The sequence below is a fragment of the Echiichthys vipera genome (genome assembly GCF_963691815.1).
Source record: "Echiichthys vipera genome assembly, chromosome: 13".
NCBI lineage: Eukaryota > Metazoa > Chordata > Actinopteri > Perciformes > Trachinidae > Echiichthys > Echiichthys vipera.
In genome coordinates, this window is record NC_139838.1 from 27,165,847 (window position 1) to 27,179,256 (window position 13,410).

A 13,410-nucleotide genomic window follows, 5' to 3' on the forward strand; every position below is an offset into this window, starting at 1 on the left:
CTTTTTGTGTCTTTTTTAGTTGTTTTGTGTCTTTTTTTAGTTGTTTTGTGTCTTTTTTTAGCCGTTTTGTGTCTTTTTTTTGTCGTTTTGTGTCTTTTTTTTGTTGTTTTGTGTCTTTTTTTAGTCGTTTTGTGTCTTTTTTTAGCCGTTTTGTGTCTTTTTTTAGCCTTTTTGTGTCTTTTTTTGTCGTTTTGTGTCTTTTTAGTTGTTTTGTGTCTTTTTTTAGTCGTTTTGTGTCTTTGTTTTGTCGTTTTGTGTCTTTTTTTTGTTGTTTTGTGTCTTTTTGTGTCTTTTTGTATCTTTTTGTCGTCGTTCTGTGTCTTTTTTAGTTGTTTTGTGTCTTTTTTTAGTTGTTTAAACAATAGCATTCTGTTGCACAGATAGAGAGGATTTGATCATAAAACCAAAACAGTTTAAATGTACATTTCCTCTGTATACTGTAGCAGAAAGGAAAACAGGCAATTTAACTTCAGCTGGACTCCAAAAACTCAATACTGAGTTAATCTGCTTTGCTGGATCAATAAATCTGCGGCTCCCTTTCTGCACCTGCAGTCAAAACATTAAAAGTAACTTCTTCAGACGTTTTAACCAGAGGAAAGATTCTGAGGAAAGCTACGACATCGCACCATTAAAAAATGGCTTCCAGTAAAAGCCTTATTTAGGGGAGGTTGACTGAGGACACACTATTCATTTACTCTGGCATCCTGGGGGACCACTTACGACACACGCACACACACTATCGCACACACCTGGAAGCTTTGTAGCTGCAGCGATTAACCGTTGCAGCTCTGCACTGCAGCTGCTCTCCTGAAACACTGAGCATTCAGTACTTTACACACACGGTGCTTCATCCTGTGTGTGTGTGTGTGTGTGTGTGTGTGTGTGTGTGGCGGGGGAGGGGGGATGGATGATGTGTTTTCCAAGCATCCAGTTATAGAATCGTCGACATCAGTTTTCGCAGTGACCGATAACAGAAGAGGAGCCAAAGGTTTAAAGGTTATTGGCGTCATTGTTTACAGTGGAACAAGAAATGGACGAAAAACTGAAATCACCGCAAGAGAGGAACTTTTTTTGTGAGCACTTTCTGGTTGTTTTAGAGTTTTAATATTCCTCCGTGTCCCTGTGGTAGACAAGTGCTGCTACACAACTTTCTCAGGACTTATTTCCCACTTAAAGGCCCCTCATGGATACACCTCAGTGCTGTTTTAGCTGACAGTGTTTTCAGTGTTTCACAGCCTTATCTCAGGGGTCTTGGTTAACAGCCTTAAAAGAGCACATTTGAAATGAACCGGCAACCAGGCTGTACAATGACCCATCGCCAGGAAACTTTTACTGGTATAAAAGGTTTGAAAGGAGCATCATTGCTGTTAAGGAAGCTACAGACACACAACATAGTCAAGGAGAGATGGACACCGTCGGAGGTGACCTTAGCTGAAAGGGAGGAAGGAGCTTCTGGATGCCACAAGATGTTTCCCTTTCTTCTCCCCGACCCTCGTCTTTGTTCATGCACAATATCTCCTCCGTCTGCACATCTTTATTTCCCCCTTCTTTTCATTCAAGTTCATTCCTTGCTCATTCATCATTGTACCGTTGTAAGCGTAAATTACCTTTTGTCATGAAAGGTGTAAAGAAAGTGAGAATGGACCAAAACCCAAAAAGGCCATAGTGAATATGATGTAATGTACTGAAAGTGATATGAAATGTTGAATAGAGAGGGAGTGAATGAGCTCTCTGCCGAGCTTTAGATGTGGAGATATACACGTTTGGATGTCTTTACTGAGAGGATGAGTTTGTGCAGGTGCAGGATATTTAAGGTGATGGGTCAATGCATCTGTAGCCATGCAGCCGTCATGTAGCATGTAGCTGAACCAGTTCCATGGATAGGGTATATTGTGTCTGCTCACTCACTGACATGACCTACTGGGACTTTCTTAATAGAATAGAGCCATCGTTAATGCCATACCCATCAGTCTCAGCTTCACTTTACATGTAGTGCTAATTCCAAGTTAGCATTATAATGCATTAAACTAAAGGCGTGATCATACTCGGAGGTCCACAGACTTATACACTTGCAGAGAGATTCACGGTTCTACCAAACCTTATTCATATCAGCTCCAGCTAGCTTGATGTCTGTTCAGTCTGGCGTTCCACACATGAGGGGGGGCTGTGGATCAGAGGTAGAGCAGATCAGCGGTTTGATCCCCAGCTCCTCCGGTCCGCATGTTGAAGTGCCCTTTGGCAAGACACTGAAATCGGAATTGCTCCCCGTGCTGTGTGAATGTGGTGGAACTGTTAGATTAGATTAGATGGTACGTAGATGTCCACTGCCTTCAGTATGAACGTCTGTGTGAATGGGTGAATGTGACAAATAGAGTAAAAGCCCCTTGAGTAGACAAAGGACTAGAAAGGCGCTACATAAGGACAAGTCCATTTACAATTTACATGCGGTCGGTGACTCAGTCTTTGTGTTCCTTTAAAGGCGGTGGATTTCGTCCTTCGACACTTTGTGCTCTGTCTTTTTTCGTAAAGTTCGGCCTTTAATGTCCTCATCCCACTTTTTCTTATAATTATTATTATTATTTTGGGTAAACCAGTTAGAGGTGTATACCGGCACATACCTCACATACTGGACCGAAGTGTGGAACAACTAGATAGTTAGGGTTATACGCTTGCTATGCTTACAGTCTGTGCGGTCCCTTTGATTGTGCTGCACGATCTCCGCGGACCCTTGCAGACATGGGTGGATGATGACAAGAAGACGACATTTACGTCATGTAGGCCTAGGCGGACACACCTATGAGTTTGGCTTAAGACGGTGATCATGGTAACGGTCACTTGCTTAGCATTGGTGTTTTAGCATTGTGATTGCGAGCACTCTTAGCATCATGGATGTGGTTTTAGCTCAGTGGCTCATGGCTGTAGACCCGAAATCCACACAGTGAAACCAATGCAGTTTCAGGTTTGCTGCTTCTCAATGATGTTCAGGGCAATTTCAAGTAGGTGGAGGGGTTTTTGTTGGCAATGACATTAGTAATCATAGCAAAGAAAGCACCAGAGATGCTAGCTTCCATTGAATACCATTCATTTTGATCAAGTTGTCTACGTTGAATGTTTCCTTCGGATTAATACAAAGCAATGTAGGTCTTATATCTTAAAATCTCCTCCGACTTGATGTGTCTTCCTGTGGATTTAAAGGTTTTAAATGTTAAGCCTGCCTCAGGCGTCAAGTTTTTATGTTTCAAACACTGTTTGCAAAGGTCCAACATGAACTGGAAATGTCAGGTGATACTTCAAACTACTTTAACATGCTGGTGCTAAAAGTCATTGTTGGCTGCTGCTGCTGCTGCTGCTGCTGAGCTACCATTAAAGGTTCCCTCTCAAAAATGTCTACTTCCACACTTAAAACAAAGTAAACAAAGGGCAGTCCTGCACATGGCAAGTTTTTGGACATTCTCCAAGAATTTCAAATGCTATCCTCTGGGTATCATGTTCTAGTTTTAGTATCATCCATGAAAGTTGTTATTTTTAACAACGATAAAGTGGCACATTGGAAAACAAATAGCTGAATGCACCTGTTTTGGCCTCCCTGTCTTAGTCTAAGTAGGTGTTTGTTTATTTCTCAGTTGCTTTATTTTTTGTCTTCTCACTCGTTTCTTGGGTGATCTGAAATCGATCTGGTCTGCTACTGTATCATAAAGTGAGTTCAAATGCTTTTCTATCTGCTTCGGAGCAGCAAAGATCAATGAACAAGGAGGCTTACTGTAAGCGAGGAAAACACCAGATCCCAAATACACCATTAACGATTGGACATTGGCCATTCGGTCTTGGCATCAGTCCGTGTGGAGGGCAAACGAGGCATCGTCTGAAATACAATTGCAGAACCAATCAGCTATTGTCCGACAATACAGACATAGACTGTCACTGGTTTAGAGAGAGGCCATCTTTATACCCCAACTCCGTTTTCACCATTCTCACTGAAGTTGCTGATCGGACTGTAAACAATGACTGACACTCGGAAGAGGAAGGTTTGGCCTGAATATCCAACCCAGTCGCAAGAAAGAAACATCGGCATTGTGCATCTCTGCAACCCACAGATATGATAAATATCAACATTTCACATCTTTGATGCTCCACAGTCAGAGCTTTAAACACACGATTGACGTTGTCAATTTAAACAAAAATGATTTACGTTACTTAGGTTTGTTTAGGCATCAAACTCAACGGTTAAGTTAAGGAAATGATCGTTGTTTGGGTTGAAATACTTAGTTCCTGTTAGTTATGTACTTTCACCCTAAGCAGAGTTTGAGACTGAATGTGTAATATTAGGTTTGCAGAAATAACTGGGGCTGCCCTCAACCAAGGATTTTCTTGCTCGACCAGTGTCCGTCATTTAGAGCAATAGTCGACTATTCAACACATATACGCATATAAATATATTTAGAAATAATAATTATGTATAGTATTATTATTCCAGGCACGTCCAGCTGGGAGGAGGCCTCGGGGAAGACCCAGGACCAGGTGGAGAGATTAGATCTCCACACTGGCCAGGGAACGCCTCAGGATCCCCCAGTTAGAGCTGGTTAATGTGGCCCGGGAAAGGGAAGTTTGGGGTCCCCTGCTGGAGCTGCTGCCCCCGCGACCCGACCCCGGATAAGCGGTTGAAGATGAGATGAGATATATTTATATAACCCCCCCCAGTATAGCCTCATAATATAGTATAGCCTCAACATAATTCAATATAATTAATAACCATTATTTTACAAGTCACCCTGTTAATGACACTTCAAATATAAAGCAATCAAATATATTTATCTCTGCTTTCAAACTTCGGGCCGCCACGGGCAAGTAGCTAGTCTAAAGGTACTACATGTTTAAGGTGGTAGGTCATGTTCATTGTGGATGAATGATAGGAGACGTTTTCTTGCAAAGTTTGCATGTGACCTTCTTGGGGTCATCCCAGTTCCTATCAAAGTGATCCCATATTTTAGACGTCTTTTCTGACATGATTGGTTATTAATTATTAACTGTCTAACTGTGATGTAGAAGGGACCCGCCATGTTAAAAAAAAAACACTGACAGTGGGTGAGTGTCATGTCTTCCTGTATCTGGCCCTTCAAATTAAAGGCCCTCCAGCCGCCAGTCACAAAGATTTTCACTTAATTTTGACCAGACACGGGTCCAAATTTTGTCCTGCGACCAATGAACTAATGAAATTTTGGTGGGCTCATGATTGTTAGTCAACCAGTGCTTGGTCGACTATTTGGGGGCAGAAATATCCACTGCTTTATCCAATGACCAGACTGGGATATCAGCTGGCTACACTGGAAAGCCCCAAACATTGGCGTTTGGTTCTGAGATTGACCTACATGTAACCAAAGCATGATCAAACGTGATGTCAATAATACTCAGGCGACAGCTGCCCAAACGTTGTCCTGTTGCCTGTCAGATAGGGTTGTGTTGGTTCCTCAGGTTTCAGAAGGGCAGATGTGCTGTTGCACGATGATACTGCCTGTTTTTATTATGGCTGTGTGGCTCACACATTGTCACTGTTTTACTCTGAAATGCTGCCGGCACGGTTGCAAGCCAATGTCTGCATAATCCTCCGATGATGCTGAGGCCTTTGATGAAAAACCAGGGGGTACTTTCTCATGTGTGGTAGCATCATAGTGCAGGTTTAGTACTGAATCGGAGCCTGCACTATGAGTGTATGTTTAAATCCCCTCCTCACACACACACAAATACACTCTTCATGCTGGAATCATTGATTAAATTTGGTTTTGCGGTGAGTATATTTCAGACGGAGAGGACGGTTTCCCAATGAGACTTTCCTTTACTGCTCTTTCCATCCTCTTTTTCTTCTCCTCCTGTTCCCTCACTCCCTCTCTTATCGCACATTAACACGTCTCGCAGGCGATATCTGCACGCGAACAATCGGTATTTCATTTAGACCTGAAATTAAAATTAGCCTTCAGTGCCACCGAAGAATTCCTTTTCCCCTCGCAAAACACAAATACGCCTCGCCGACTTGACAACTTCCTGTCGCAGCTGATGCAGAATTATTAATCTTATGAGTCTTTTATGCATAATCTTGAAGGCATTGGGGAGGTACTGGTGCATGGGCCATTTATTTTACTTCAAAGTTTGCCTCCGCCAATTAGCATACTGCAGGCATCAGCTGATGATTCGCATCTTGGTCTTTCGATTGGTAAGCAAAGGTAGCAGGCATGTTGTTCTTCCTCTGTGTGTCTTTATCAATGCAGGAGAACAACTGCGCGAACACCAAGCAGTGCAGCAAAAGCAATGACTTGTGTAATGTTATCTTTTCATTTTCTAATTCAGTCTTTGATATTAAAGTGCCAGAGTGCAGCTCGGTCCTTCTTCTGAGGTGGTGTCAGTGATTAACCACCAGCTTCACAGTGAGTTTAGTTTAGTTGTAGTCGTGTATTTCAGAGTCATTACTCTCGACCTCGGTTGTAAATTTAAAAGTGGACCTTTGATAAACCTTTGTCACTCAACGGACACCGCAAGAGTTATACTAATACCTAACCTGACTCCATCAGATGGATTGATTCGCATTTGCTCGGCAGATCCATCTGGGAACTGTGGTTTGGAGATCTTTTGGGAAGGGGTGAAAATACTGGTTGCTGATTGGATAATCCAATCCAATGATCCTTCCGCAGATTAACCTACGAAAATCTTGTTACGACTTTTGCTTCCTCTAGATAGTCAAGTTTGATCGTCTTCTCGGCGCTCAACATACGGGCCAAATCAGCAAAGCTCAGAAAGTAAACAACATGTCAGTAAAGGATATTTGCTGTTTGTGTAACGTGAATTTACAGATAAAATGCCCAATTTCAGGTGCCCGGTCCATTTCCCAACAGAAGGATCCAAGAGAGAGTCTCCCTTAGAGAGAGGGTGAGAAGTTCAGCCATCCGTGAGGAACTCGGAGTAGAGCCGCTGCTCCTTAGCGTTGAAAGGAGCCAGTTGAGGTGGTTCGGGCATCTAGTAAGGATGAACCCTGGGCGCCTCCCTAGGGAGGTGTTCCAGGCACGTCCAGCTGGGAGGAGGCCTCGGGGAAGACCCAGGACCAGGTGGAGGGATTAGATCTCCACACTGGCCTGGGATCTCCTCGGGATCCCCCAGTTAGAGCTGGTTAATGTGGCCCGGGAAAGGGAAGTTTGGGGTCCCCTGCTAAAGCTGCTGCCCCCCCGACCTGACCCCCGGATAAGAGGCTGAAGATGAGATGAGATGAGGATCCAAGAGGAAAAAAGCATTAGTGAGCGGCTTGATCCATAGGTGCGTTCATCTTATCTGTGGTAGTCGCCATGTTGTTTACACTGAACAGTCACTTCTTGTTGGCAAACCTTTCCAAATTTTCTCCACCGCACGTTACCAGACTGATCTGCGGGTAAAACACAATGGAGCTCGCAAGATCAGGATGGTCTCACAAGGCTGACTTATACCTCCTCAGATCTGGATTGGCAGATCATGTGGTCAAATACGATTTATTCCTTTGATCCAGAAATCCAAACCATCAAATCATGCATTATCTGTGAATTCAAATGTCTAATACAAACTTGGTTCCTTATATGATTTGGCAGTGTTCATTAAGTATCAAGTATGAGCCATCCCTTACTCACCATAGATGGGAATTATGGCTGTTTGAAGGGAGCTGCGAGCCCTTCGGTGAGCCGTTCGAGAGCGGTTCATCTCTCTTTTTTCATGCTTTTTATTGATTGATTACTATTTATCTGCAAAAATAGATTAGGCATCATGCACATGGGTGTGCGCTGCTGCAGCTGCTGCTGTCACTTTCACAGCCACAGTTGGAGGCGGAAGTGCCGCGAAGCACTCGAGCGAGCATGAATCTGACACTGTGCATCTTGGCCAGGCAGTGAAATCTGGGCGCGATACAAAGAACGTCTCTCAATCACGCCTCGGTTCCCTTTGTTCAAAATAACTTTTTTGTTCACACTGTGTCTTCTATTATTTAATGAAACCTCCCTTTTATTGATTGGTGCCTCTTGAAAAGTAAATAATAATAGTCAGTTAGGGACCGGAGCTTTCTACAGCATGATTACATGTTTTCTTTCTTTCTTCTATAAACTGCGTTGATTCATCACGTCAGGGGTTAGAGGCTGGAGGTCTGGGTGGTGTCTGTGCTTTGCATCGCGTCCCCATCTATAACTGAAGTAGTTCTTTCCATCCCTTAAATAAACAATAAATACATAATGCATGGACCTTTTCTTATTTACAATTCTGAGTACACTGGGAGATGATTATCATGTGTTTCATTGTGAAATTAAAATATCTACCTGTCGACAAACCAACAGTTTAAGAAGAAGAAGAAGAATTCCTTTATTAGTCCCCCAACGGGGAAATTCAATTAATTAATTCAAGTTACACACACAAAGGCCCGAAATACACACACATGCACAGACAGGACCTAAATACATGCAATAAATGGAGAGTTGTTAGAGCGAGGGGGCTGCCAATGACCAGCGCCCCGAGCAGTTGGGGGTTCGGTGCCTTGCTCAACAGCAGCTCGGCAGTGCCCAGGAGATGAACTGGCACCTCTCCAGCCACCAATCCACGCTCCATTCATGGTCCACACAGGGACTCGAATTGGCGACCCTCCGGTTCCCAGCCAAGTCACCTATGGGCTGAGTCGATAGTGGCACAAAATAAATTCAATTTCTATTAAAAGAAGTTTTTCTTGTGCAAATATTTAGCGCTTTAGAAAGAGACTTGTTTCCTTTCAACCTGAACGTTGATGCGATTAAACTCCGTCATGATAACATATGAAGACTCAGAGGGGTCTAAATGAAACGGTCTCTTCCAAAATGAGACGCCCAACGTTTGAAAAATGAGACGACCACGCTTACAACGTGATTGATGGCACGACATTGTAACAGATTCTGCATCTTTCTGAGGGAATTGGCAGAAAGCGGGGGAACGCAGCTCCCACTGAGGAGGACACCACTTTGACAGGCTGGATCCTCTTCACTCCGTACGTACACATGACAAACTTTGAGGCTCCATGCCAAGGCCAAAGAGATCCAAATATACCCTGACTGCTCGGAGGATGGGATTGGCAGGGGATTGGGTGTTAGCTTGGACCTCATGACGACCCTGATTCCGTTTGCCGTCGGCTGAGTGGGAGGAATCCGCGTCATCCGGCCGTCCTCCTTGACGCGAGGAACATCAGTGAATGTTGCCGCGTGTGACCGCGCACACCACACGCCTGCTGGTGTCAGGGTGTTTTAGGAAAGGCTTTTGGTTTTGACTAATTTCAGTTTTTATAACCTCTCCAATTGTCTTAGAAAAGTGTTTCCCTCCAGTGCTCCCTCGGAGTAATCATCTGAAGGACCCTCGGCACCAACCACACACACACACACACACACACACACACACACACACACACACTACAGCCTCATTCCTTCCTCTCACCCTCTTGCAGTTTCACATTTTTTTAGTCTCGCTTTGTCTTTCTAATCTCGCTCCCTCGTTCAATCCCCCCTCTTTAAAAATGCATGAGAGCGAAAAGCAAGCAGACCAAGAGGCCCCATTTTTCAAAAGCAGCTCACTCTGTTCAAAAAATACAAAATAAACAGGAGTAATGTATAAGCGCGGCAAGTGCACTGGTGTATAAATGAGTGTAATCCATAATTGTAAAGGAAACATGAGAGGTTATTACGGGAGCGAGCATCAGGAAGCAGGGGGGATGACGAATGGGACGGAAACGCGTTTGTTCTGCACATCTGTCCGTCCTCGCTCGTTTGCTTTCTCCTCTCTCCTCTCTCCCTTTTCTCCGCGCTATCCTTTCTTTTGTTTCTTATCCTTTCCTTTTCCCTAACTATGTTTCCTTCATTACCATCCCTCGCTTTCTAATGTCATCTCTCCTCCCCCCTGTCCCCCCGTTCTGTCCTCCATTCCCTACCCCTCTTACTTCTTTTACATCCCTCGTTTTCTTACATCTTTCTCCACAACCTCTCAGTCATTATTCCTTTCCTTCCTCGTCTCTTTCGTTTCATCGTTTTTCTCTTTTGGTTGTTTCTTTACTTTCTTTTCATCGCTCCATCTTTCACTCTGTAAACCTACACCTCGCCCTTTCTCTCTTGCTCTCTTTATTTCTTATTCCTCCCTTTCCCCACCTCCATCTTTATTCTTGGCCTTATCTTTTTTCACCTCTCATGCATTATCCTTTCTTCGTTTCCTCCTCTGCACCTTGATTTTCTTTCTTCCTCAACCTTTTTTCCCCTCGTTCCTCTCTTTTACTGCCCCCTGTACCTGCACCTCCATTGCATCTCTCCTTTTGTAATCCCACCACTGACGTAAAGACAGTCGACATGTTGTTATTAGAGTAACGTGTGAACTCTGGCTGCGTGTTGAGCTGGGAAACCTGGAGATGACTTACTGTGTTTACTAAATATATCACTATGACAACCGTTACTGTTCAACTGCAACGTTAATTGATTTTGCTCTGAGGACTCAGAACGTGTTAAGTGTACTATACGCTCTCTTCTTGTACAACAATAACTTTCCTTTCTTCTGGTTCCCAACTGGTCCTTGTGTCACACGTTTTTCTAACAACTACATAATTCTCCACTACCTGTCTTTCATTTGTTTAATCCTTTACTTCCTCATCTCCTGTCTCCTTCTTGGGGCGGCAGTTGCTCAATCCATAGGTGACTTGGCTGGGAACAGGAGGGTAGCTGGTTCAATTCCCTGTGTTGACCATGAATGGAGCCTGGACTGGTGGCTGGAGAGGTGCCAGTTCATCTCCTGGGCACTGCCGAGGTGCTGTTGTGAGCAAGGCACCGAACCCCCAACTGCTCGGGGCGCCGGTCACTGGCATCTCTCCATAATTGCATGTATATAGGTCCTGTTTGTGCACATGTGTGTGTGTTTCGGGTCTGTGTGTGTGTAAAATGAATAATAATAATAGAGTGAAAATTGAATTTCCCCATTGCGGGACAAATAAAGGAATTCTTCTTCTTCTTCTTCATTTTGATTCAACCCTCTCTTTCCTCTTCCTTCCTTTTTAAAATGGATTTATCCTCCACCCTCCTCCTTGTCTTTTACCTTTCCCTCCTGTTTACACCTCTTCTCTTCCCCTGCCATGTCTGTCCCTTTCCATCCCTCCCTTCTACTTCCCTTCCTTTCCCTTGCTTCCTTTTCTACTAATTACTTCCCACCCTCTCCCTCCCACCTTCAAATCATTCACTCTCTCCCTCCGTCTCCTCCCCCAGGTGCGTCTGCTGTACTGCTCCCTGGAGGAGGCTGAGCTGGTGTTCCGGGCAGCCTGGGCGGCGGGTCAAGCCGGGCCCAGTCATATGTGGTTCGCCGTGGGACCGGCTCTTTCTGGTCTGGGTCTGGAGGGGCTGCCCAAGGCCCTGTTCGCCATCCGGCCGCAGGGCTGGAGAGACGAGCCACGAAGGTAGGAGCAGAGCGGAAGGGCTGTACGGGTTCACTGGCTGTGGTGCTTCTGCAGGTCCAGAGGAAATGGCTGTCGGATACCGGTGACCGCTGATGGACGTTCGGTGCTCCCAGGACACTTTAAGATGCATATAAAACAGGGTTAGACCAATAACACACATCTGCTTTATTAAGTTAAAAAGGAAAGAAGGGAATGTCTCTGCAAATGGAGCCTCATTGAACAATTCATCGACTGGGTTTGTGATAGAAATTGTTAAACTCAAGGTTCACCGAGTTAGCTATTCCGAAAGCTTTTGGCTGTACCCAACGGATAAGTGAGCCTTGAGCTTGGAGCATACCAAGGATGTGTCGTATTGACTAGAAATTGAGCTTTCCATCTGTAACATTGTGGTGGTCAAAAGTAGCAAGGCCTTGCTTTTATAGTTAGTGTCCAACACCACTCATTCTCCTAACTAACATGGCTGTGTTTTTATCGTCAATGGTATTAAATCAACTCTCAGTCCCTCTGAAACCTGCAGAAACCCAGTCAGTGAACCAAATGTGAGAACATAAATGAAGGAACACAGTGATTCTGAACCTTTAATGCCTCTCATTTGTGAAATTGTGCATGTTCTTAAATGTTTTTTGCAGCACAAAATTTGTTTTTTTTTGTGCGATTCTTCGATGCTACGTAAAGTCTAGGCCGAGAGTAAGTTGTGTGATCGTTACTGTTGCTGAAAATCCGTGCGTGTCCACTGTCAGGGGTTCTTTTCTCTCCGCTGAGCTGAGAATTCACACGTGCTGAGTGAGTTCTGCAGCGTCGAGCCTGAAAGCTGCTGCAAAGCGAACCTTATGATTTGAAAAATACATGAGGATCAGTGAGAAAACACACGTTCTGTTCTCCTGCGTTCCTAAAAAGTACACTCTGTGCACCTCTTTGTGTTTTTTTTTCTGCAACAACACACAGAGGTAAAGTTTTACAAGCACCTGCTCTGTCCGTGATGTATCCTCTCCTGCGGGGTTGACCTGATTCCGCTACAGGGATCATTAAATTTTCATCTAATCTAATCCAAATAGACTGACCCGGTGAATCGAGGTGAAAGGTGGATTTCTTTATTGATTTGAACTTTTAAATCCACCCCAGTCAGGATGGAAGGCAAAGGGGAGGGGAGGTTAATGCAGGGCAAAGATCAACTCTTTGTAAGTGAGATTAAGTCCCATTTGATTGTATCTGAAAGAGTGTTGAGGTGGTTCAGGATCATCTAGTAAGGATGCCCTCCCTAGGGAGGTGTTCCAGGCACGTTCAGCTGGGAGGAGGCCTCGGGGAAGACCCAGGACCAGGTGGAGAGATTAGATCTCCACACTGGCCTGGGGACGCCTCGAGATCCCCCAGTTAGAGCTGGTTAATGTGGCCCGGGAAAGGGAAGTTTGGGGTCCCCTGCTAAAGCTGCTGCCCCTGAGACCCGACCCCGGATAAGAGGCTGAAGATGAGATGAGATGAGATGAAAGAGTGTTTCCTAAACTAGGGCTGCATTTGGACACGTGACGTACCCCCTGGGCTTTAGGATGTGTTTTTTTTTGCATCATCCCGTACATGATGGTGGGTATCACCACGTCTCTCTGTGCGCTTTATTAAAACCCAAGCAGCATCTTGAATGCATCTGATTTCTATGCTTGTGAAAATTAGTATCCATGATAGAGACAGCCTGGGTGAGCAGCACACTTGTCACTACCAGGCAGAACGTCACGCTTCATTGGGGACCACAGATGGTGTCTCCCAAGACTGGGGCTGGATACTTTGAGGAATGTGACCGATGCAGATGGGCCCTGTGAAAACTCACTCAAATCACACCTTTAAAGACAGTTTTAGACTCACAGAGCAGGGTCAAAATTTCCAATTTATTCACCAGCGGGAAGAAATTAATCCGAAGTTTTTGCACACGAGAAAAGTCGTAGGGATTGATTTGTACTGTGCCAACCTGCCACTCAGCT

At 44.6% G+C, this 13,410-nt stretch overlaps 1 protein-coding gene across 1 annotated transcript in view; it reads left to right on the top strand.

Moving 5' to 3' along the window:
* The window catches only part of grin2da (glutamate receptor, ionotropic, N-methyl D-aspartate 2D, a), a gene marked incomplete at both ends in the record, with an annotated part of 247,265 nt that overhangs the window by 109,848 nt on the left and 124,007 nt on the right, over nucleotides 1-13,410 (top strand). Inside the window, one exon of the mRNA XM_083925228.1 lies at nucleotides 11,253-11,440. Within this exon, the coding sequence (XP_083781354.1) occupies nucleotides 11,253-11,440 (188 nt within the window). The remainder of the gene's footprint in view (nucleotides 1-11,252; nucleotides 11,441-13,410) is intronic.